At 38.1% G+C, this 24,272-nt stretch overlaps 1 protein-coding gene across 2 annotated transcripts in view; it reads right to left on the bottom strand.

Moving 5' to 3' along the window:
• Window positions 1-370: 370 nt before the first annotated feature.
• Window positions 371-24,272, bottom strand: part of LRBA (LPS responsive beige-like anchor protein) — a 777,508-nt gene continuing 753,606 nt past the window's right edge. Inside the window, exons 54-57 of one of the 2 annotated variants that reach the window (XM_007469901.1) lie at window positions 12,715-12,816; window positions 9,502-9,698; window positions 6,110-6,261; window positions 371-1,554 (exon numbers count right to left, since the gene is read on the bottom strand). In XM_007469901.1, coding sequence (XP_007469963.1) covers window positions 1,464-1,554; window positions 6,110-6,261; window positions 9,502-9,698; window positions 12,715-12,816 — 542 coding nt within the window. In that variant the 3' untranslated portion in view covers window positions 371-1,463. The remainder of the gene's footprint in view (window positions 1,555-6,109; window positions 6,262-9,501; window positions 9,699-12,714; window positions 12,817-24,272) is intronic. The other variant, XM_007469902.1, reaches the window with a different exon arrangement.

Genomic DNA, 24,272 nt, shown 5'->3' on the forward strand with positions numbered 1-24,272 from the left:
CGTTCGTTTGTTTGTTAGATAAAGGTCTCGTGTTCTCATTTCCGTAACGCCCATTTTCCTGTTTTCATTCAAGAGAATTGCTCACCTATTGGTTATTGTTCAAAAACTATGACTGAACCAGGGTTTGACATTTTCCTTGCAATAACTATATTATCATCATTGTTTCAAAAGGAGTAGTGAAAAAGATTATAACCAACAAAACAGATACCATTTTATTTAATTTTTCTGGCAAACAACTGAGTTGTTCCATTCCTAAAAATCTTTGCTTTTAGAGAAGAGCTGAATGTGTAGGAGAAAGGAGGCAACCCCTTTTAGGTAAGTAAGTAAGTTGCAAGAGAAATAGAGATGGAATGTCAGTTTCAATGCAGAATTCACAACTTACAAAGAATTTATTTATGCAATACAGACCTTTTCTCAAATATTTTTCACAGAATTCCACACAGCAATCTGCTAGAAAAGTAGAATTCTACAACACCAAAATGACATTTTTGTAGTACAAATTGCTAATCAAAAGGAAGATGAAGATTGTTTAACAAACAACAAACAGAAGGTAAAACGAGGGTTGCTTCACACAGCACCCAGTAGCCTCTATTCCTCGGCCCGGGGTAGGGGTGGGGAGGTAGGGGGAGCCCTGACAATGGCTCTGCCTCAGTGCGTGAGCACAGTCAGCCCTCGGGGAGTGAGCTCTGGTACTTGCATTTACTTTAAAAGAAAAACAGAGGTTGTGAGCCCAAGAGCATTTCCATCATTTCATTTGGGTGTGCTAAGAAGAGGACAGATCAGGAAAACATTGTAAATATTTCACACTTGCGATAACATTAGATCCTTTGTGATAACCACACAATAAAATACCCTCCCCCGAACCATAATTTTCTAGGCCTAAAACATGCTCGAAGAATAATATTGATAGAAATAATTCATTGAGATGTTTTAAATTACATTTACTGTAATTTAAACATTGCTATTTAAATCCCAGAAATTTCAGTGCTGAAGAAGCACAGTTGTTTGGAAAAATACAGGGACCCAAAGTACAGCGTAAATAAAATTCCCTCAACCCAGTATTATAACCCATTCCTTATTGTTAAAATCATCCATTTCTCAAGATTACAGATAAACGGGAAGTGTTTTTCCATAATATAACTAGCATAAGTGGGTTTACTTGCTCCACTGTATATTTATTATTTCCATAATTGGTGAAAATAGACTTCTCATTATGACTAAAAATATAGATTTTTTTTTTTTTAAACTACAGAACCCAGCAGCCAGTTTTCTGCTTTGCTATTCCCCCCAAAAAAGTCAAGCAAAGTCTACAAAAATAGCAATTAACTTTAAAAAATATTTTGCTTCTTAGAGCAAATTTAAGTTACATTCAGATGTGATTGCTATTTCTAAGAGAAAGATGCTGAGGGTGCTTCCTGTGCCCAGGCTGGGGGGCAAGGCTGAAGCCCAGCTGTCACTATCAATCAGTAGCGGGTTTGGTATTCATGATGCCACCGGTTGAAGTCATTGTAGAACAGAACAATGCTTCCTGAGGCCATGCCAGAAATGATGCACCTGGGAGAAGCAGAGAGAGAAGGAGGGGTTTACAAACCTATTATTTATCTCCTCAGGCTTTGTTACTAAAGAAAGAACTGCCCTCCCCAAATCCACAAGGTAAATACAGAAGATGGCAGCCAGACCTACAATTTGTGAGATTTACGGTATGTTTTTTTGATGACTAAAACGCAGTCCTGAGTAAGCTCAGAGTCCCACCTCTGACAGACACTCCACATGGATCCAATTCCCAGCTTGCCTTTATATTGAAAGTACAGCTAGTTTGTGCAAGATGAGTCACAAAAACCTGAACAGACTAGATAATTTCTAAGGCGGAGAGGCTGGGCAGGTAAATTTTTTATATTAGGTATTGGAAGCAAAATAAAGAATCATAATCTCAAAGTCATTGCTGGTGGAGGAAGCAGCACACAATCAAGTGACTGACAGAGGTGTGTGACACATACAGAATGAATGAAGAGTAAGAAATCAGTGCTGACCACCCTGCAGAAGAGTATTCTGTGTCCCATCGTGTTAAGGGTAGAGGGGCTTTGTCCTCCCAACACAGCGACTCACTGCCATGATCACTATAGACAGGAGTTGCTGTTTGCTTCCCCTGTCCCTGAGCTGGTGGTGCGGGGAAAGAGATGAAGCAGTAAGACAGGCGGTTCAGAGGAGCCTCTCCAGGAGGCAGAAGCCTATTTATTATCTTAGACCTCTCTCGGGTATGGTTTGGTTAGGAGAGTCCTTTGATGTCATACTTAGTATCCTTAGTAGTACCTTATATCAAAATTAGGAACTAAAATGTGTCACAACAAGAAAATCAGCTAAACATAGAAGAAGGCAGTAATGAGGATATGAGGGACAAAAAAGCACTGAGACATGTAGAAAGCAAACGGTAAAATGGCAAAAGCAAGTCTCTCCCTATCAGTAATTACTTTACGTGTAAGGTGATTAAACTCTCCAATCAAAAGGCAGAGAGACTGGCAAAATGAATTAAAAACATGATCAAACTATGTGCTGTCTACCAGAGACTCACTGTGATCTAAACAGGTTGAAAGTGAAAGGATGGAAAAAGATATTCCATGCAAATAATAATGAAAAGAAAGCTGAGGTGGCTATTCTTATATCAGATAAAATAGGTTTTAAGTCAAAATGTTACAAGAGACAAGGACACTATATAGCAATGATAAAAGGGTCAATTCATCAAGAGTATATAGCAGTTACAAACCTATATGAACCAATCAGCACCCCCCCAAGATATATGGAACCAACGCTGACTGACAGAATTGAAGAGAAAAACAAACAGTTCTACAATAATGGTTGGAGACTTCAATACCCCACTTTCAATAATGGGTAGAACAACCAGAAAGAAGATACGGAAATGGAGGATCTGAACAATACTAAAAACCAATTGGACCTAACGCATATATAAACATTCACCCAACAGCAGAATGCACATTTTTCTCAAATGCACACGGAACATTCTCCAAGATAAACCATACATTAGGCCACAAGTCCTAATACACTTTAAAAAGATTGAAATCACACACAGTATTTTTTCTGATCACAACAGAATTAAACTAGACATCAATAACAGAAGGAAAACTGGAAAATTCATCAGTTTGTGGAAACTGACCAATGGGTCAAAGAAAAAAATCTCAGGGAAATTAGAAAATACCAAGACAAATGAATACAAAACAAGCCAAAACTTACAGGATGCAGCAAAACCAGGGCTAAAAGGGAAATTCAGAGCTGTAAACACAGATACTTAAAAATCTCAATCAGTAACCTAATTCTACACATTAAAGAACAAGAAAAAGCTGCAAACTAAACCCAATGGTAACAGAAGGAATGAAACAATAAAGATTAGAATGGAAATAGGGAATAGAAAAACAGAAAAATCAACAAAGTCAAAAGTTGAGTCTTTGGGGCTTCCCTGGTGGCGCAGTGGTTGGGAGTCCACCTGCCGATGCAGGGGACGCGGGTTCGTGCCCCGGTCCGGGAAGATCCCGCATGCCGCGGAGCAGCTGGGCCTGCGCGCCCGGAGCCTGTGCTCCGCAACAGGAGAGGCCGCAGCAATGAGAGGCCCGCGTACAGCAAAAAGAAAAAAAAAAAAACTTGCATCTTTGAAAAGGGCAACAAAATTGACAAACTTTTAGTTGTTAGACTTAAAAAAAAGGACTCAAATTACTAAAATCATAAAGTGGAGACATTGCTACCAATTTTAAAGAAATAAAAAGAGGATTATCAGAGAATACTAGGAACATCTGTATGCCAACAATTGGGATAACCTAGATGAAATGGAAAAATTCTTAGAAACACACATTATTCCAAAATTTCATCATGGAGAAACAGAAAATCTCAATAGACTTATAACTAGTCATGAGACTGAATCAGTAATCAAAAACCTCTCAATAAGAAAAGCCCTGGACCAGAGAGCTTCACTGGTGAATTCTGTCAAACATTTAAAGAAGGATTAACACCAACTCAAATGCTTCTAAAAAACTAAAGAGAACATTTCTTAAGTCGTTCAATGAGGCCAACACACCCTGACACCAAAGTGAAACAGACATTACAAGAAAAGAAATCACAGAGCATATCCCTTATGATTAATGATACAAAAATCTTTAACAAATACTAGCAAACCAAATTCAGTAGCATATTAAGAAGATTATATACACCATGACCAAGGTTTTATTTATTCTTGGAATATAAGGATGGTTTAACATTCAAAAATCAATTGTAATATAGCACATCAACAATTAACAACAACAAAAGAAACCCATATGAGAGAAGGCATTTGACTAAATTCATCATCCTTTCATGATAAAAACACTGAAACGATGAATAGACGGAAAGTACCTCAACACGATATAAAGGGCATTTATGAAAAATTCCCAGCTAACATCACATTCAATTGTGAATACTGAAAGCTTTCCCCCTCTTACTGGGAACAAGACGAGGATACCTGTTTTCACCACTTCTAGTCGAAATAGTACGGAAAGTCCTAGCCAGGGCAGTTAGGCAAGGAAAAGAAAGAAAAGGAATCTAAATTGTAAAGGAAGAAGTAAAATTACCTCTATTGCAAGTGACATGATCTTTATGTAGCAAATCCTAAAGATTCCACACACACAAAAAGATGTTAGAACTGATGGAACTTATTAGCAAAGTTGCAGGATACAAAATCAACGATACAAAAAATAAGTTGTGTTTCTACATACAAGCAGTGAACAATTCCATCACAGCAACAACAATGACAACAAAAAAATAAAATGCTCAAGGAATAAATTTAACCAAGGGGGCAAAAGGCCTGTATATTGAAAACCAGAAAATATTGCTGAAAGAAGTTAAAGAAAGACAACATAAATAAATGGAAAGATATCCTGTGTTCATGGATCGGAACACTTAATATTGTTAAGACGACAGTATTAGCCAAAGCCATCTACAGATTCGACCTAATTCTTATCAGAATCTCAATGTTTTTTGCAAAAATAGGAAAAAAAAAATCTTAAAATTCACATGGAATCTCAAGGGAGCCTGAATAGCCAAAACAATCTCAAAAAAGAACAACAAAATTGGATGTCTCATACTCCCTGATTTCTAAACTTACAGTAATCAAAACAGTGTGGTACTGGCTTAGCGAGAGACATATAGACCAATAGAATAAAACAGACAGTCCAGAAATAATCTCTCATATATAGGAACAGTCTTTTTCAACAAATAGTGCTGAGAAAACTGATATCCACATGCAAAAGAATGAAGTTGGACCCTTATGACCATCATATATAAACAAACATTAATTCAAAATGGATCAAAAACTAAATATGAGTTAAAACTATAAAATTCTTAGGAGAAAATATAGAGGAAGCACTTCATGACACTGAATTTTGCAATGATTTCTTGGATATAACACCAAAAGCACAGGCAACAACAGAAAAAAATAGATAAATGAGACTTCATCAAAATTAAAGGCTTTTGCACATCAAAGGACACTATGAGATGGAATGATGAAAAAGTTCTGGAAATGAATAGCGGTGATAGTTGTACAACAATGTGAATATACTTAATACCACTGCATTATGCACCCCCTAAAAAGGTTTAAATGGTAAATTTTGTGTATATGTTATCACAGTAAAAGAAGTTAAGAACTAAAATGAAAGACTATATTAAAAAGAAATAAGATGTCAGGTAAAGATTATCTCCCTAAAATGGAGGTTTTAGGAAATAAGCCAGATTTCTCAGTGGAATCATTATGGACAGACATACAGGCATTTCTCATGAAATTTTGTTGAAGAAAGAAGGTAGTTTAATATAAAAAGCTTTACAGCAATATAATTGGAGCCTTTGTTACTTAAATCCTGTCTATTCCTAGAGAATTCAGCCTTTGTCCAAGATTGGCAATGCCATCAAACAAAATCATGCTTTTTAAAAAGTATCTTGGAAACCCCAACATTCATCAGCTTTTTTGATTGCACAGGTGACCCTCACAACCCAGCCCATCCATCAGCCCGTTTACTACATACATTCCCTCGCCAGTTTTTAATGCCACCAGTATAGACCACTATTCCAGTGTTACCTCTGGTCGTAAGACAGTGCCATGGCCCGGATCCCGGCGTCGCAGCCTGGATAGGCGAAGAGCTGCTTGAGGTCAGACACCTGCCAGACCATGACCACACCGTTGTCTCCTCCGGTAAGCAGGTACTGCCCGTCCCGGCTCAGCTGGATAGCCTGTGAGACACAGCAACATTCAGTAGAGACACAGCTCTCGGAAAACTTGGGCCCTCACCGCATCTCTGGTTAATTCGACATGATTCCAGCCGGCTACTGGAGCCACAAAGGGACAGAGTGTGTATGTGTTCCTGAGAAGTTTTCAGGAAATCATGAGTCACAGAAGACTTTTGCTATTTTTCAAAAGTCAAATGGGCAAAGTTAGGCAACGCTTGAGTTTTTGAGTTTTTTTTTTGTTTTTAATTTTTGCTTTTTAAGGATGAGGTGGCAAACTCTTCCAATTCTGTGACACTAGTTAAATGGTCCGTGTTGTGGACGGAGACCAGCACTGTAAAACGAAGCGCTTCCTGGCATCTCTCCATTGCACTGTGGTCATGCTAAGCCTCTTTTGTACAGAGGCTGGGCAGACAGTGCTAGCTGACCTCATATCCCTGATAAAACACTGCTGCCTGTGGGGCTCAGCCCCACAGGAGACCACCTACAGCTTGAGCACCTTCACTAGGCCTGCTGGAAGTTTACAGCAGGTGGGAAGACAACTTGGTAGGGAACCGTGACTCCCAGGGTGATTAAACCCAGTTTAAGCATTTTCTTCTTGCCCCAGGACTGACTGCTTTCTGCCAGTGCTGAACTCAAAGGACAGACACGTAATTTGCTCTTCAGTCCTGTCAAACCTACCAAAGGCAGGCCACTTTCTTTTTTTTTATGACTTTTTACATTTTTTTCATGGTTGAAAAAAAGAATCAAAGGAATATTTCATGACACGTGAAAATTATATGAATTCCAAATTTCTGTGCCCATAAATAAGCGTTATTGGAACAAAGGCACATCCATTCATTTCTGGCTACTTTTTTTTTTTTTTTTTTTTTTTTTTTTTTCTTTCAGCTTTTCGCCATTGAGGATGATGTTGGCTGTGGGCTTGTCATATTTTTTTTTTTTTTTTTTTTAACAGAGAAAGTATGCCAGCTCCTGATATAAAAGGTCCCTCCCTTACTTGAGGAGCAGATCCTCCTGCCCCTTCCTCTCCTCCTGCCCCCTTCCCTCCAAACCTTCTTTTCCCGGTTTATTAACATACATATTTCTTTTCTTCAGCTGGGTGACACTGGGAGTTCTAAAAGTTACTGAAAATACCTATAATCTTATGTACACCTGGATACAGTGAATGTGGGAATCCAGATTGTACTAGTAGGCCAGCAAGAAACTATCTACCTTCTGAAAAATATATTTATACTGTTCTGTACTCAGAGTTTTAGTATAGTTGCCTTAAGTCTTTACCCTTTGACAAAATTTATTTTTTAATTATAGAAATGTTTCATAGCCATTCGATTCACATTCAAGTAAACGCCAACTTTCAGAGGTCTCTTAAATACAGCTTATTCGCAAGAACACAAAAATACATCTAAGAAATCAGAACCTGTGGGTGGAAGACACTTTCATGTAAGAAGCATTCTCTAAATTTTAACCAAATACCCATAGTAAGATTTTTCAATATAAGTAAAAACCAATATCCTTTTCCCCCATTCATTTCACAAACGTCAATCTCTAGGGGCTTATCTGGGAAATGAAATGAAGACTACAACAAATAATTATTTGCTACACTTATAAAATTCAGCTGATGAAAATCCATTAACCTTACGGTTGTGGTTCACTTGAGTTTTATACTTGAGGCTCCTTACTGGATAAGTGCTATATTAAAACATAAATTAAAACCATTAATCTTTAACTCTTTGTCCTAAAGAATCCCTACTCCTAGCTCTGTGTTGAAATAAATAAAACCTGGACTTTTAGGACTATACATGTATCAGCACCTAAAACATTTTATTAAACCAGGTGCCTGCCAAGGTTAAAAAATATTTTGTTGGCCTTTCTCATGAGGGACTTGTCAAATTTCCCTGAGAATAACAGCCAGGGTAGCATTTCCTGAATAGCACCCTATCTCCCACCCAAACCAGCATTCACGTAGTTCTCAATTCTCATACGCCTCCTCCAGTCTCAATCCAGGTTGGGTTGAGACTAGAGATTTTAGGAGGGCCCTGGGGACATGTGAATCTCAGCCCCTGGACTCCTGAGTGCTCGGACAACACCGTAGTTGCACCAGTTTCCAGGAGGTACCAGCAGGCCACAGCAGTCTGCTGGCAACAATCATATCCTAAGACACAGCTTCCCCAGGAAAACAAAATAAATGAGTTCCTATGGGTGAAATGGGGGGTGATCCTTTGTTTAGGATAACATAACTTTGCTGCTTTGTACAGGCTGCCCACTTAAATTTAAGTTATTCATTAAGACATCTAAACATTGCCTAGTTGATGTGCTCTGATACGTTAACCAAATGCCACTGCACAATCTGGCATCTAAATAAAAACAGGTGGGAGGCCTTGATTAGTGCAGAGGTTCCCCAGGCCACCTGCCTGCAGGGTTCTTGTTGCTATTTCAAAGAAACTTCATTTCTGGTCTGAGCTAATGACTAATTTGTTTCCATGGTCTCCTTTCCTTATACAGGCTCAGACTGCAGGATGGAGGTGGAGATTTTTGTTCTGTGATTTCTCTTAGTCCAAGCCTATGATTTCCTTCCACCCTTCCCAAGGCAGTTAGCTGTGAAAGTGTGGGTCTCTGGAGCCGGGCACGGGCAGTGCTCATTTTAGGCAAGCTCACTTTAATCACACAGTTGCCACTTAGAAGTTAGTATGATAAAGTGCAGGCGTGCTGGGGAAAAGGCGATGGATTGTTTAAGCCTAAAATCCAGTGGGAAATATTACAGAGGGAAAAAAAACAACGGCCATAGGGCAGAGAAGAAAAGCATGTGTGTACGAACAGTCTGCAGAAAGCCTCCGACTGCTGCCTTGAGGAACTTCCCAGAGCCTTTGGTACTAACTGAAGTGCCACAGAAATTGTTTTAGCCAGCAAGGGATTTCAAATTACTTTACAGATTTATTAGTGTAGCTGACAAAATAATCGCAACTCAAAGTGACAGATTATCAACATTATTATCGTAAAGAAAAGAGGAAAGGAAAATCCTCCAATGTGTACTTGGTTTAAATGAAGGGAGGGAAAAATAAAAGCAGAGTGTGAGCATCTCTGTATGCAGCCTTCGTGGCAGAGGCGGTCAAAATGCACTGGAGAAAACTCACAGAATGGGAGAGGGGAGAAAGCCATTTACTGAACTGAGAACCCTCTCCCTCCTCACTCGCCTTTACACTTTGAGGTGAAACATAGAATGTTGAAAAGTCTGTAAGGTATACTTACCCTTATGTTATCATCTGTTTCCATGGTGGCCTGGAGTTTTCCATTCACACTGAATGTACAGAAGAAGCCATTTTCATAGAATATGACACAGTGACCCTCTCTGGAAGCCTGCATGAGTTTTGGCTTCAGGCAGTTTTCAGGACCCTCCAAAGTCCTTAACAAGTCTCCATTCATGGAATGTATGAGACATGGTCCTTCTGAGAAAACAGGAGAAACAAAAGCCAAAATGAAGTTTTTGAATAAGAACAGACAAATGTGACCTGAATCTTGAGCACCGTTGAAACAGGCTGCCAGTACCATATCACAGTTGTAGAAAGCCTTAAAAAATTCTATCTTGGATATCAGTTATTTTGTAAAATCTGCATGCTGGCTAAATCTCACCTTCCACTTGGGAAAGAAGAAAGCCGAGTCATGCATGTTCAAGTTCACTTCTCAAGAGACAGGAAGTTACTTTATGAAATTCATTATGCCAAGGGATAATAAGAGCTGGAGGAATTCAGAAAGGAACAGGACAAATTACAAATCCTAAAAGAGCTTCCAGGAAGGCTGGGCCTCAGTTAAACACCGGCTGCTGTAAGGCGCACAGGGTCCCGATGGTAGCAGCATTGGGGCCTGTGTGGTGAGAACTCATTAAGGCAACTTCTGAAGGCCTAAAACATCTTCCCTCCCACTGCTTGCCACTTCGCGATGAAAGAAGGTCCCTGGTGGTCCACCTCCTCACCCCCAGCCCCCAGGGAAATTCATACAGAGATCCTTCCGCCACTTCTCCTTGGCAAACAAGTCTGCCCCCCTGCTGTCCCCTAAACCAAGCAGCTTGCATCCACCACTCCCCACTCTCCGGGCTGACCTCCAGGCTGAGATGCTTGAGGAGGATGGAGAAACTGCATCTTTACTGAGTGCCTGCTACATGAAAAGCAAAAGAGGAGCAGGTAACCAAAACTGCTTGTGTGATGAGTAAGTTCTAAGAAATGTCTGAGTTGGACAAAAGGGGTAATTAGACTATATGCCCTGCTCCTCTCCGGGCTAAATTTCTCGTGGCTGCACGGAATCATCACGTGTTCCCACATGACCATTAAAACGTGTCTCTCAGCTTTTTCTTGACCACTCAGGGAGTTGATAGGTTTTTAGTGTTCTCGACATAAATACATAAGGCAGTCTTTGCTCTGCACAGTTCCAGCATGAATGAATTTCAGTTGTCACTCTAAATGACCCCAGTCCCTCAATGCCACAGTCCAGATTTCAGTTATCACAGGAACTGCATAAGGTACACACTTCATGGTCAGCTTGTCAGTCCACAAATCACTATAAATAACAGGTGTGCATCATGATGGGTGGCCAACCCCACCACTTCTTTCGAAGTCTGTTAGTGAATGGTCACTGCACATCTGTGACTCAACTCATGCACAGACAGCAAACTCTGTAGTTGTGTTCCCTCCTTGTCTCCCAGGGATGGAACTGTATGACATTTTACAAAAATGGATAATCAAAAGAGGGTAGTGGCCAACAAAGATGGATCTGAAGTAAGGAAATGAGAAGTGACAAAGCTGAAAGTAAAACTGGAAGCCAACATAAACGGAGTTATAGAAAATAGAGCTGACCGTGGGAGTGTTGACATCGCTACAGATGCAGCCAGAGGAAGTGAGGGAAGGTGATCTTACTGACATAAGTTCTGTAAAACTTATGGAAAGTGCTGTAACAAACATGAGGATGTCCCAGAAGTGATGTCAGCAAAAATCTCCACATTAAAGGAAACCTAGCAGATATTTCATGACCCTGAAAGCACAGAAGAGAAAACGTTGGAAGCTGATCCAAACTTAGGAAGGAGTCTGAGAACTGGTCAAGGCACAGAGACGATTCTCACTCCTTAAGTTACACGGAGAGAAGGGGGCAAGCACTTTCCAAGTACTCTTGATGTATTTTTCACAAAGAAAATACTTTCATTCTTAATGTTTCTAATGTTTTAAATTAGTGTACTAAATGTGAGTTTTACTATTTTTTTTCATGTCCATACATATGTGTATGTATGCATGTATGTATAAAAGTGAACAAGAGAATTTTTAATGTTTTGATAAAAATTTGTAAAGGCCATGGAACAATCATAAAATTTCCCATTATTTTTCATAATATTTCCCATTGAAATTATTGATTTTTAATATCTTTGCATGGTTTCATCTTGCATGGTCATTTTTATGGTGCTGTACCACCGTGCAAAGTGAGGACAGCCTGTAATATGATAGGTTCATTTCACATGTCCAATTTGGATCACATACAGTCCAGGAACTCATGTTAGCTCAGGATAAATGAAATCATTGGGTATAAGGGGAAAAAATCCAGTAGTTATAGAATTCTTGCTATCATTGTTACTATTTCATTGTTTTGACCAACTAAATTTTTAAACACCAACATTTGACTCTTTAATAAGTCTCGTTAGCTAGACAAAGTATCATAGTTCAAGACACAGATAAGGTGACTCAAAAACTCTACGCTTCTCCCTCAGATAAGTCTAAGAGATATGTAATTACAGTACTTTTTTGTGTTCAGAGCTCAGTTCAGGGCAGAGAGACAGAGAGATGAATAGACTATTACAGCTGAATAAGCAATGAATTGGAAACAGCTCTGCTCCTGGTCAGATCCTGATTTGTTGTGTGCGCTCTTAGAAAGCTTGCTGAATATCTTTGGCCTAAATATGTGACGATGCTATGGGATAGACCTCCAGGCCAACCAGCTGAAGAATCTTTCCACCCCATTCTCAATGCCATCCTGGCCCCTGCCTAGTTCAGAGATTTGGAAAGTAAAACAGACTGGGTCAGGAGTTTCCGTTCAGGTGTGAGGTGGAACCCAGCCCAGTCGGAGTCCAGAAGGATAAACAAATACACTAAGACTGTCCTTGTTCTCGCCTCACTCTTCAGAGCAATGCTGTGAAACAGGACTTCCTGCAGTGATGGAAATGTTCCCTTTCTGGGCCGTCCAATACAATACGGTAGCCAAAGTCGTAGGTGCATACTGAGCTCCTGCAATGTGGCTAGTGCCACCAGGGAACTGAATTTTAAATTTTATTTTGTTCCAGTTAATGTGAACAGTCCCATGGAGCTAACAGTGACTGTCACAGATAGCACAGCTTTAGATAAAAAAGCACCAAATTCACCTTTGGTAATTTGTTATTAGAAGACACCAAAAAAATGCATCCATTTTTTGAAGGCCCCACAGATTTACCTTTAGAACCGCTTAACACGAGGCCGAGCTCAGCGCAGACAGCAGCACAAGTGATCTCAGAGTCATGGCCTGTCAAGATGGCCCGAGGAGTGGTGGTCTCACCTTAAGGAAGAGAAGATTAAACGAACAAATCAATTGAAGTTCGTGCAGGGGATGACCTCCCTCTACTCAGATTAAATCATCATATCATTTGTTCCTGATTCCCATAATGCTTAAATCTTTAATTTATAGTTTGGGAATTTGTCCCCAAATACTATTTTAGGAGTAGATACAAACTATCTGCTATAGTTTGAGGAACACATGTTGCTGAATTTCTAAGCCTTACGTGATTATCAAGCAACAATAGTTTAAAACAGAACAAAAATAAGACAAAATCTGTATTATAAACTGCCTCAGATTGTCTTTCCCAAGCTTATGTGTCATCCTGATATAAAATCTTACAGAGTATATTTCTCCCTGGTTCATTCAAAGAACAGAGGGGGAGTAAAACTATTAATATTAAATGTAATTCTACTGATAGTGACGGAACATTAGGGGAGGAGGGTGAAGGTGGGACAGAAAAGGGCTATCCAAATGATGGAAGATGTTTCAAAACGTCTTCACAGGCAGAAGTAGTCATCCTGTACCTCAGTCCCAAACTAAAAGGAAAACAGTGATTGGCTGTGGAAGCACCGCACGAGGGGCCGACGCAACGGGCTCCATCTGTGCGGCGCTTCGGGCCAGGCCACAGGAGAAACTGAATTCCATATTTAGCTTGGAGCATATACTATTTTAAGACAAACGATCCTCTACTTTTATAGTCTCTGGGGACAAGGACACAAAACGCCTTCATGAAGTGGACTAATGAGCAGGACTCTGTCAGCACTCTGAGATTTCCTTGATTAGGACTGCTTTTATTTATTTATTTATTTTTATTATTATTTTTTTTGCGGTACGCGGGCCTCTCACTGTTGTGGCCTCTCCCGTTGCGGAGCACAGGCTCCGGACGCGCAGGCTCAGCGGCCATGGCTCACGGGCCCAGCCGCTCCGCGGCATGTGGGATCTTCCCGGACCGGGGCACGAACCCGTGTCCCCTGCATCAGTAGGCGGACTCTCAACCGCTGCGCCACCAGGGAAGCCCAGGACTGCTTTTAGAGTAAGATTGACAAGTGGCACTGTGTGATCCACAGGGGCAACTGTGCCCAGAAAACAGGTCACTACTACCAGCTGTGGAACTCTGTGGGAAAGAAGAACTTGTCATCCTAACCCCATACCCTTGGCTATCCTGGAACAGTCACCTACCCTGAGGAGAGAGATCTGGCAGATCAGGGAAAATGCAGCAGAAACCTACTGTCCTTGAAAAGGCAAATGCTGCTGGTCACAAAAATTAACTAGTGGTTTTTATGATGGTCAATGTGTTCTTTGAAATGTCATGCAAATTTCTGTACATGCCTATGTTTTCCTGGGGGGTGGGGAGGGGAAGAAGGGTTTATTGAATGCACAGACCAGGAGAGGGCCTCTACTGTGAAGACAGGGCCTGGTTTCTGTGCTTCTGGCCCCGCTGCCTCCAGAGCCTGCAGTTTCTTCATGTCTGGTCGTCTCACGTAATTATTACAATGCATTTATTGGAGTGCGTGATGCACAGCGGTGTCCCCACAGTGTCCTTCCTCACTCTTGGTGACTCTAGGTCCTTCTGAGTGAGACGTGGGTGAAAAGGCGTCATATCAAACTCTGTTCCACGTTGGCCGTGCTATGTGCAGTGAGACTCAGAAACTGGCTTGCATGCTTGGTGACCAAGGGAGATCTCAAATGGCATAGTAAAAGGCCAGGGGATAAGTAGAACAAGGGGCTTGGTTTCATCTGATTCACTTTTAAAACTTCTTTGGGGAGAGAAACCCACCTTAATACAAAGTTTACTTGATATTTTCCAAGCCAGAAAGCATTTGTTACAATAGCAGCTATTTTTTTCCCTTAAAAAGCATACAAATTTGGTAAATTTGTTAAGAAAAGAAGCAAATATTACAAACCTATCTGAACTACTTAACTTTCTGCTGGAGATAAGTCTTGCCACAAAAAAATAGAAATATTTTTAAAAGTTACCAATACTTCAGCCCCGATTCATGGTCCCCCCATCCCCCATCCCAAGATGCTCTATATTCCACGAAAATACCATACAATGTTATTTTTGAACTGTCTAATTGTACCTGTTGGCAACTTTTTTTAAATCAAGAATTAAAATCATTAAGATCTAAGGAATATATTTTCAGTGTGATTGTTCCTTTTTTGTTTTCATAAGGTACCATTTTATGGGGAACAAGATTTGTGTTTTAACTTGAATTGTCTTGGAATTCCTCAGTGGAAAATGAGGGTCTGAAGGAAAACTGATGACAACTGAAAGCAATCTAAGTGTAAGCCAAAGTAAACGAAGGACAGATGGATAGTGGGGACACAGAGGATGTTGTCACTTAAGCATGCCAATGCTAATTTTTTGTTTTCTAGATCTAAGAATATTTTCTCAGGGACATGGGGAGGAAGTGAGAAGACTGCTGTCAACTGGATTTCTTTCTTTAATGTAAAACAGTTGAAATACTGAGAATTTTCTATGACTATAAACTTAGAGTTTAGGAAGCCTCACAATTTACCCCATAAAGTGAATTAAGATATAAGCATTCTTTTCTGTAAGCTCATAATTAAGATTTTTATAAGTATGCTTTACTTACAAAATAATATTTTCCAGTAATCTACACTGTACCAATCATTTGCCCCTCCACAAATCAGAAGACACATGTACACGCTGTGTAATTTCAAAACTGAAAAGAGATTTGCCTTTTCCTAGGGCCTGATCTCTAAATAAAGGCCTGTTCCATGCTAGGACTCCGGCTTCAAAGTTTGGCAAAATGTTTTCTAAACCAGGAAGCAGGTTAGACAGTTCAGGAAATATGGGGGTGGGGGGGGGGGGGAGGAGGAGAAAGCAGAAAGGAAAGGGAAGGGAAGGAAAGGAAAGAGAAAAAAACAAATTGAGAGCATAAGGGTAAACTTGTGATCATTGGGTTCTACTGGTTTCACAAACACTCACTAGATTTCTAGTAAAAAAGACCCTGCTACTGAACTTTCATCCCCTTTAGGAAACGCACATTAATGGCCTCTAAAAATCCACATACAACAATATGAGGAGAGAGATCATTTCCTCTAAGAAAAGCCATTTCCAGTCTTGTTTAAAGACTAAAGTTTGTATTCCCTTTATTATATGCAGTGCAGCTTGGGTGTTCTTTACATTTTCTCATTAAAAAATCTGTTCAAAATAAATACTTGGATTTTTATAAGTTTCAATAAACCAAATGTTTTATGTATTAAAAGTTCACTACAGAAAATAGAATTCTATGATACAGGATTTAAATCCAACAGGTCCAAACTAATAAGTTCAACAGATACTTTGGGAACCCCTTTGGAATGAAATTATGAAGGGTAAAAGCTAGGTAAAAATAGACCTGACACGTATTTCTGGCAAACTCTGAGTTACATTTTTAAAAATGAATAAAGTTCTTGGTATTTTTGGCACCATCTCCTCAGTCTTAATGAAAATTAAATTACTTTAAAAAGGCACTGCAAAGTTCTCATTAGCAGTTTAAATATGTTGTTATTAGCAGAGAGAGAATCCCCTTCATTCATTTACCTTTTTCATATCATCTATCATGAAATGAAGGGCAGTTCAACACTTCCCTAGTCTTAGTTTTCTACAAATAAAATTAGCTCTTCCAATTAATCCTGCAACACAGCAATAACATCCCACATACCAATAACGATATACATATGTGTCCGTGTATATTTGTTTGCAAAGCCTAGAAACAAAATCTGGGAACCAAATAACATTCTGACTGCAGCACCCATCTAAATCTGCCCCTCCCAACTACCTGTCAACCCACAGAGTTAATACCTAGGGGAAATCAGCTCAAATAAGACAATACTGGCCATGTATTACTTTTTCAAAGACCCTAAAGCTATGGCCATCTCTCACTGAAGTCTCTAAACTGAGTAAGGAGCAGGGGAAAAAGTCTTCTGAAAAATATCAGGTTAATTCTTTGATAAAAATTTGCAGTAGTTAATGGACACAAAAAGTCTTTACTTTTGCTTTCTGAGATAGTAGGATCTACCAAAAGCTAGATCATAAAGCAGAACACATTCCCTTAAGAACCTTTTAAAGTCTTACTGCTTGAAAAATCGTCATGGCTTTCAATAAAGCTGAAGAGAAAAATTTATCTTGCTGCTACTTTAAGGGACTACACTTCAAACTCTTCTTAAAGAAAAATAAAAAGAGAAAGAGGATAGACTTCTTGGACTGCTTTGAAAAGCTTGAGCAATTACTTCAAAGGAAAGGGTGTCTTTGTCCGGAGAGCAGGTTTATGACTACTGATGCAAATCCTAACCAAAGGCTGAAAAGGATACTCAGTGCATCTTTATGGATGGCCTTAAAGGAAGATGAACAAGTCAAAGGAGATTAAAGACAGTCCAAATCCTGCCACGAATAGCAGGACACACCAGTTTTTACAGATGTGCTTTTCTCAGTACGTAATACCAAATATCAGTTACTAACTTACAGACACCATTATAACAACCCAACTTGCATTTAAGCAGCACAAGATCTCCGTAATACCCACTTAGCATTTATATTGGACTTATGTTTTAAAATATTATGTGAAATGTTTTACACCATTAGGCAGAATAACAAATGCTGCTATTAAATGTGTTTCTTTGGTGGCCTCATAACACTAAGTGTATTTCTCCATCAAATGAACTATGACCTGAAAGAAGAGAAGAAGGAAACAGTAATTTCTCTAGTATCTGTTCATAAATATCCAATGAGAAAAATATTTCAAAAGATCTGTCTCCATTAAGGCAAAGGGGATTAAAAGCTAGGTAAAAATAGACCTGACACGTATTTCTGGCAAACTCTGAGTTACATTTTTAAAAATGAATAAAGTTCTTGGTATTTTTGGCACCATCTCCTCAGTCTTAATGAAAATTAAATTACTTTAAAAAGGCACTGCAAAGTTCTCATTAGCAGTTTAAATATGTTGTTATTAGCAGAGAGAGAATCCCCTTCATTCATTTACCTTTTTCATATCATCTATCATGAAATGAAGGGCAGTTCAACACTTCCCTAGTCTTAGTTTTCTACAAATAAAATTAGCTCTTCCAATTAATACTTAGTTTAGATGACTCTTGGGACAGAAGTTAGTATTTCCCATTTGTCTACTCATTCATTCCTTCACTCTTTCACTAAATAACATTTACTGGGTACGTATTATGTGCAATGCACTGTGGAAACAAGGAGGGGAATAAAATATGACCTTGTATTTGTAAATGGTTTGATTTTAAATTGTCATTGGATCAGATTTTGTTGACCTTACTATAAGCCTGCTAATTATAATTATAAATACCTATTATTGGAAAGGTCAAAAAGATGTACTGAAGTCCAAACTATTTATTACAACTTAATTTTTATATAAAATGAATATTTACCATCAATTAATGAAGTTCTAAAATAAAAACAACCAATATAATTTTCCAGGTTAGTAAAATCTAATACCATCTGACCTCTTAGAGACATAAAAAACAAAATCATTTCAACAGAGTACTCACTGTGAAAGAAAATATGTTTGTTTAAGGACCTAAATATATAATTAAGTTATTAAGTATATATAGATTTAAGAAAATCTAGGTGTTATACATGCCAGCCATTTCCTAAAGTTGGATACTTTTGTTTTGCACATGCCTTCTGTTCCACTTTAATTACATTTGATTACTGTAAACATTCATCAACAAAAAAATTCACATGAAAATTGAATACTAAAGTTTCTCACGTGGCTTACACCATAATGGTAAATCGAGAGAGGAAATGGCTTTTCTGAAGTGGAAATGAGGTTAGTTGTTAAATGTCTCTTAAATCTTTCCACTAACTTCCTAATTTTTCAATGGGAATTATAACACTACATTTTAATTATACAAAGAGAAATTATTTGAGTTTGTTCTATTTATTCCACCTCTACCAACTCTTCCCTCTCCTCTGCTTTCATTATGGCCTTTTGGTGAAAAAATGTTGATTTGGTTAAACATATACACTGTAGAAAACAAGCCATAGCTGCATTTAGGATGTGACAACCAACAGTAAAATTTGGTAGCTTCCTTTTGTAAATACTGTTAGAATTATTAATGCAAGACAATACAATATTGGTACAAAAAACAATAATACTAAGTTCTTGATTTATAACCTTTCTCCTCTTCTATGATATATATCTCAATATATCTCATATAAACTTATATATATAAACTTAAACATATATACATAAGTTTATGACAATGGAATCATCTCCTAAGACTACATTGGAAAATGGGTTTGTGGGAGTATATACCAACAATTGTATACTTAAAGTATAACCCTAACGTGTAATATTTAAAAAGTACAAAATCCTATCATGACATATACTGTCTTAAGAACTCAGTACTAACAAAATTATCTCTATATTGTCCTTTGCAGATCCTAAGATGGCTTTAGTGACAAGGTTGTATCAAATTCTCTACAGATGACGATCCAATGAAATCAAATTAAAAATGCTGTACAGTTTAGTGGTTAAGAATGGTGTCTCTGGGGGCTTCCTTGGTGATTCAGTGGTTGAGAGTCCGCCTGCCGATGCAGGGGACACGGGTTCGTGCCCCGGTCCGGGAAGATCCCACATGCTGCAGAGCGGCTGGGCCCGTGAGCCATGGCCGCTGAGCCTGCGCCTCCGGAGCCTGTGCTCCGCAACGGGAGAGGCCACAACAGTGAGAGGCCCGCGTACCTCAAAAAAAAAAAAAAAAAAAAAAGAATGGTGTCTCTGGCCTAGAGTGCCTGGGTTTGAATCCCGGCTACAGCATTGCTAGCTATGGCACCTCCCTTGGGCAAGTTCTCATAGTTCTAGTAAGATCTAGGAACTTCAAAACCCAGGGCAGAAAGTGGAGGCATACTAATACCCTCTCTGTGCCTCATCTATAAAACAAGGATAATACCAGGACTACAATGAGGATTAATGAGTTACTACGTGAAGTGTTTGGGATGGTGCCTGGTGTGTAGTGAGTGCTCAATAAGTATCATCTAGTAGTACAAGCAGTAGCAGTATTTTCACCCTCTGTTGCAGACCCTCTCTCCAGCAAAAGTATAATATCTGATCCTGTGCCACATAAATGCCAATTAGAGATGGTTCTCATTACTATTGTTTCCAGTCAGGGAGAAAATATACCTTCATTTCTAGAAATTATACTTTGATTTCTCCCATTCCTCCTTTTCTTAGACTTTCCAACCTTCCCTGACAATCCATTTAATTCTGATACAACTAGGGCATGAAGCCTAGAGCAGGAAGGGAAGGTACATTACAATAATTAGTTATTTTCCTCCCAAATAAAATATCTTTATTGTCTCTTATTATCAAAATAATATAGGCTCATTATAAAACATTCATATAATTTAGTAAATTATGAAGAAGAAAATGAAAAACTGCCTCTAAATTCCACTACCTAAAAACAACCATTGCTAACATTTACTGGTTATCGTTCCAGATTTTTTTCTATACATAAATATACATAGTAATATTAAGTAAATATATGTATACAGTAAATATACATACATACATACAAGGTATACACACACAGACACAGACACTTAAAATATATCATATTATACATGTAGTTTGGTGATCTTTTACACTTAATACAGAAAGCATATCCTTCCATGTCAGTATCACAATGCATAATACGTTAATGGCTGTACAGTCTTTCATTGTGTGGACATATCAAACTTTACTTAACGAATGTACTTCTTTTATCCTACTTTCTTGAGACTTTTTCACTTGCCAATTCCCCACAGACAGGCTTATTTTTGGCTCTAATTCACTGATAGCTCCTGTAGCTGCATATGAGTGTCTAGTAAACATAAACATTATAAAACTCTGCCTCCAAAACAGAATGCAGATACTTAGAAAAGTTGTTGAAAGGAAATCTTGTTCATATTTTTTGAAAAGTAACATTACCATTCTTATGAATATGAAAATATATGAAAAATGAAAACATAACTTTTTATCTATCTATCCTAAATACCCAAGTCACATAAAATTCTTTGTAATTTGTCCTCCTTAACATTTTTAAGGTTCCTTTGTTAAAGATACATAAGTAAGCCACTAGTGAAAAGTATAGAGGGTTTTCACATCTTTAGCTATTAGAAACATCCTGGATTTGACACCAAAAGCAAAGGCAACAAAAGTAAAAAATAAACAAGTGGGATTACATCAAGCTAAAAAGCTTCTGCACAGCAAAGGAAACCATCAACTAAATGAAAAGGCAACCTATGGAATGGGAGAAAATATTTACAGATCATATCCCTGATAAGGGATTAATATCCAAAACACATAAAAATTCATATAACTCAATATCAAAAGAACAATCTAATTTAAAAATGGGCAGAGGCTCTGAACAGACGTTTTTTACAACGAAGATATACGGATGGCTAACAAGTACAGGAAAAGGTACTCAACATCACTTATCACCAGGGAAATGCTTACCACAATGAGATACATCTCATACCTGCTAGAATGGCTTTTATCAAAAGGACAAGAAATACCAAGTGTTGATAAGAAAGTGGAGAAAAGGGAACCCCTGTGCACTGTTGGTGGGAATGTAAATTGGTGCAAACACTACGGAAAACAGTATGGAGGTTCCTCAAAAAATTAAAAATATAACTACCATATGATCCAGTAACTCCACTTCTAGGTATTTATCTGAGGGAAATGTAGACACTAATTCAAGATGATATTTGCACCTCCATGTTCACTGCAACATTATTCACAATTGTGAATGAACATTATTCACAATGGACAATGGACATGGAAACAACCTAAGTGTCCACTGATAGATGAATGGATAAACAAAATGCTACACACACACACACACACACACACACACACACACACGATGGAATATTATTCATCCACAAAAAAGAAGGAAATCCTGCCCTTTGTGACAACATGGATAGACCTTAAGAGCATTATGCTACATGAAATAAGTCAGACAGAAAAAGACAAATACTCTATGATCTCACTTACGTGTAGAATTAAAAAAAAAAAAAACAAAACACCAAACTCATAGATACAGAGAACAGACTGCCAGAGGTGTTTGCCAGAGGTAGGGAGTGGGCGAAATGGGCAAAGGTGGTCAAAAGGTACAAACTCCCACTTGTGAATAAGTCCTGGAGATGTAATGTACAGCATGGTGATTATAGTTAATAATACTGTATTGTATATTTGAAAGTTGCTGAGAGAGTAGATCCTAAAAGTTCTCAGCATTGGAAAAAAGTGTGTAACTATGTGTGATGATCGTTTTGTAATATATACAAATATCAAATCATGATGTACCCCTCAAACTCATATAATGTTATGTGTCAATTATATCTCAATTAAAAAAAAAGAAACATCCTGACCCTGCTCACCCTAAGGAAATAAAGCAATCTCTCAGTTGTAGAAAGTTACAAGCTATGAGAAGAAAAGCTAAAAAGCTCAACGGTCATGAAGATCTCAGCTAGGAGAGGCAGAAAGAATTCTAAGGATTTTTTTTCCTACCTAAAAACACTTCAAATCCAAAATACGAAGTCTGACCAAACCTCTTTGAATGTGAAAAAAATTACTTTTAAAAACAGGGCAACTGTAAAAGAAATCATCAGAGGAATTTAATACTTAGTTTCATATAAAAATGGGTCTCTTTTCATGAATTCTCAGGACTATCTAAAGTACAACACGAGGTACACATGCACAAAGTTGTCATATAATTTCTCTAAAGAAGCAAACTCTTTGGAAGGTGGTAAAGTCAGTCTAACATGCTGTTCCAGGAGGTCTTCATTAAACGAATCCTTAGTAGTTCTACAGTAATCTCCCTCTCACTCTTTTCCTCTCTCACATGCAACATTCTAAAAGCAGAAGGCTCCCGATTTTAGGCTTAAAAAAGGAAGGCGGGTGAGGAAGCAGCTTGTAATTTCAGAGTATATTCAGTCTCAATTAAATGAAAGAAGACACATTTACCATTTTCTTCGAGAGACTATACTTAGTTGACTAGAGAGAATTTGTACCTTCTAACTAATGGTTAATTCCAGCCATTGTTTGAAATTACACTTCCTATCTGAGCATAAAGTATTAGACAATTTTCTTTGATGTTGTACTATTAAAGCTACATATGAAGACACTCAGTTCCAACTTGAGGGCATAAATCATCAGTTCTTCTGTTCCCATATTTATATGGTCAGAGCCTATGGGCTGAATGGTATAGTCATTTTTTTCTGCAACTAAACAAGGTAAATAAATGTGATATATTGGCACATCACCCCACCACTCTGCATATGGTGCACATTAAGGTTGTATTCATTTGCCATATGAATATAATTCCTTTTACCACATCTACTATTAGTTACAAGCAGTAAATACAGAGTTGTTTTGCTGAAACGGGAGGGCCTGCATTACATCATGGAGCACTAAACATCCTGGACCTTCTGGAGAATTTCATAGACATAGTTTTAATGTCACCTGAAGTTGAACACTGCCAACATATTGCTTCAAACACTGCTTGATGAATTCTTCAAGGAAAAAAGAAAAATACAGGGCAATCTTAGTGTTAGTGCAATAGTGCAAACCAAAAGTAGGGCCACGAGGAAAGTTCTTGATGAGAGACATATAAGAACTCATGTTCTTGACAAAGAATCAGATGGAGTAATATCCCAGATATAAAAAAGCTATTTGTTTCAAATGTTGCTTTCATATTCAGAATCTAGTGAACATAAGGAAACTAAAGTTAAAATATCATCTAAACAAGTTTCTCCAACTGTAGCTTACTGAAGACCTGCGATTAATAAAAGTTTATTTCATGACAAACTGTGATGCTTTGTTTCATTAGGTATATATTGTGTCTAATTTTTCCTTAAACAAAATATTTATTATAACATTCCAAACCCAGATTAGTGCAGGGCAAAAATCAGAAAGTTATTTCTTTTACAAACTCATATGGTTCAACACAGATGTACATATCTTGACATTTGTGAACCATAAATAATACATCACAGGCAATTAAAAACAAAGTACACCTGTTTTGACAAGTACTGATTTTCAATTTTACCAACATTAAGTCCCCAAATGCATCCAGCAGATGGTGCTCTAGGACGCCTACTTACAGGGAGTCATACTGCTTGTGTTACATCCACCTATATTTTTGGCAAGACAAAGAATAAGGATTTATCGGTAGCTTAGTAAAGCGTATTAGGCTTTACGATAAAAAGAACATAATCCCTAAATATGTGCACAAAAATATACATATGCATAAGCACATGTGCACAGAGGCAACCAGTAAATAAGTCACACCTGGACATATTGTGATAGCACTTTTCTTATAGACTTGATGAGTAGGTTATGTATATCAGTGGTTATTTATGGTCATATGGCAAGATCATTCTAAATTCATTAAAAAAAATTTAGAATGCCTTAAAGTTAGAATTCATTTTTAATTATAGCAGGAAT

The sequence above is a fragment of the Lipotes vexillifer genome, unplaced genomic scaffold (genome assembly GCF_000442215.2).
Source record: "Lipotes vexillifer unplaced genomic scaffold, Lipotes_vexillifer_v1.1 scaffold755, whole genome shotgun sequence".
In the NCBI taxonomy this organism is placed as follows: Eukaryota; Metazoa; Chordata; class Mammalia; order Artiodactyla; family Lipotidae; genus Lipotes; species Lipotes vexillifer.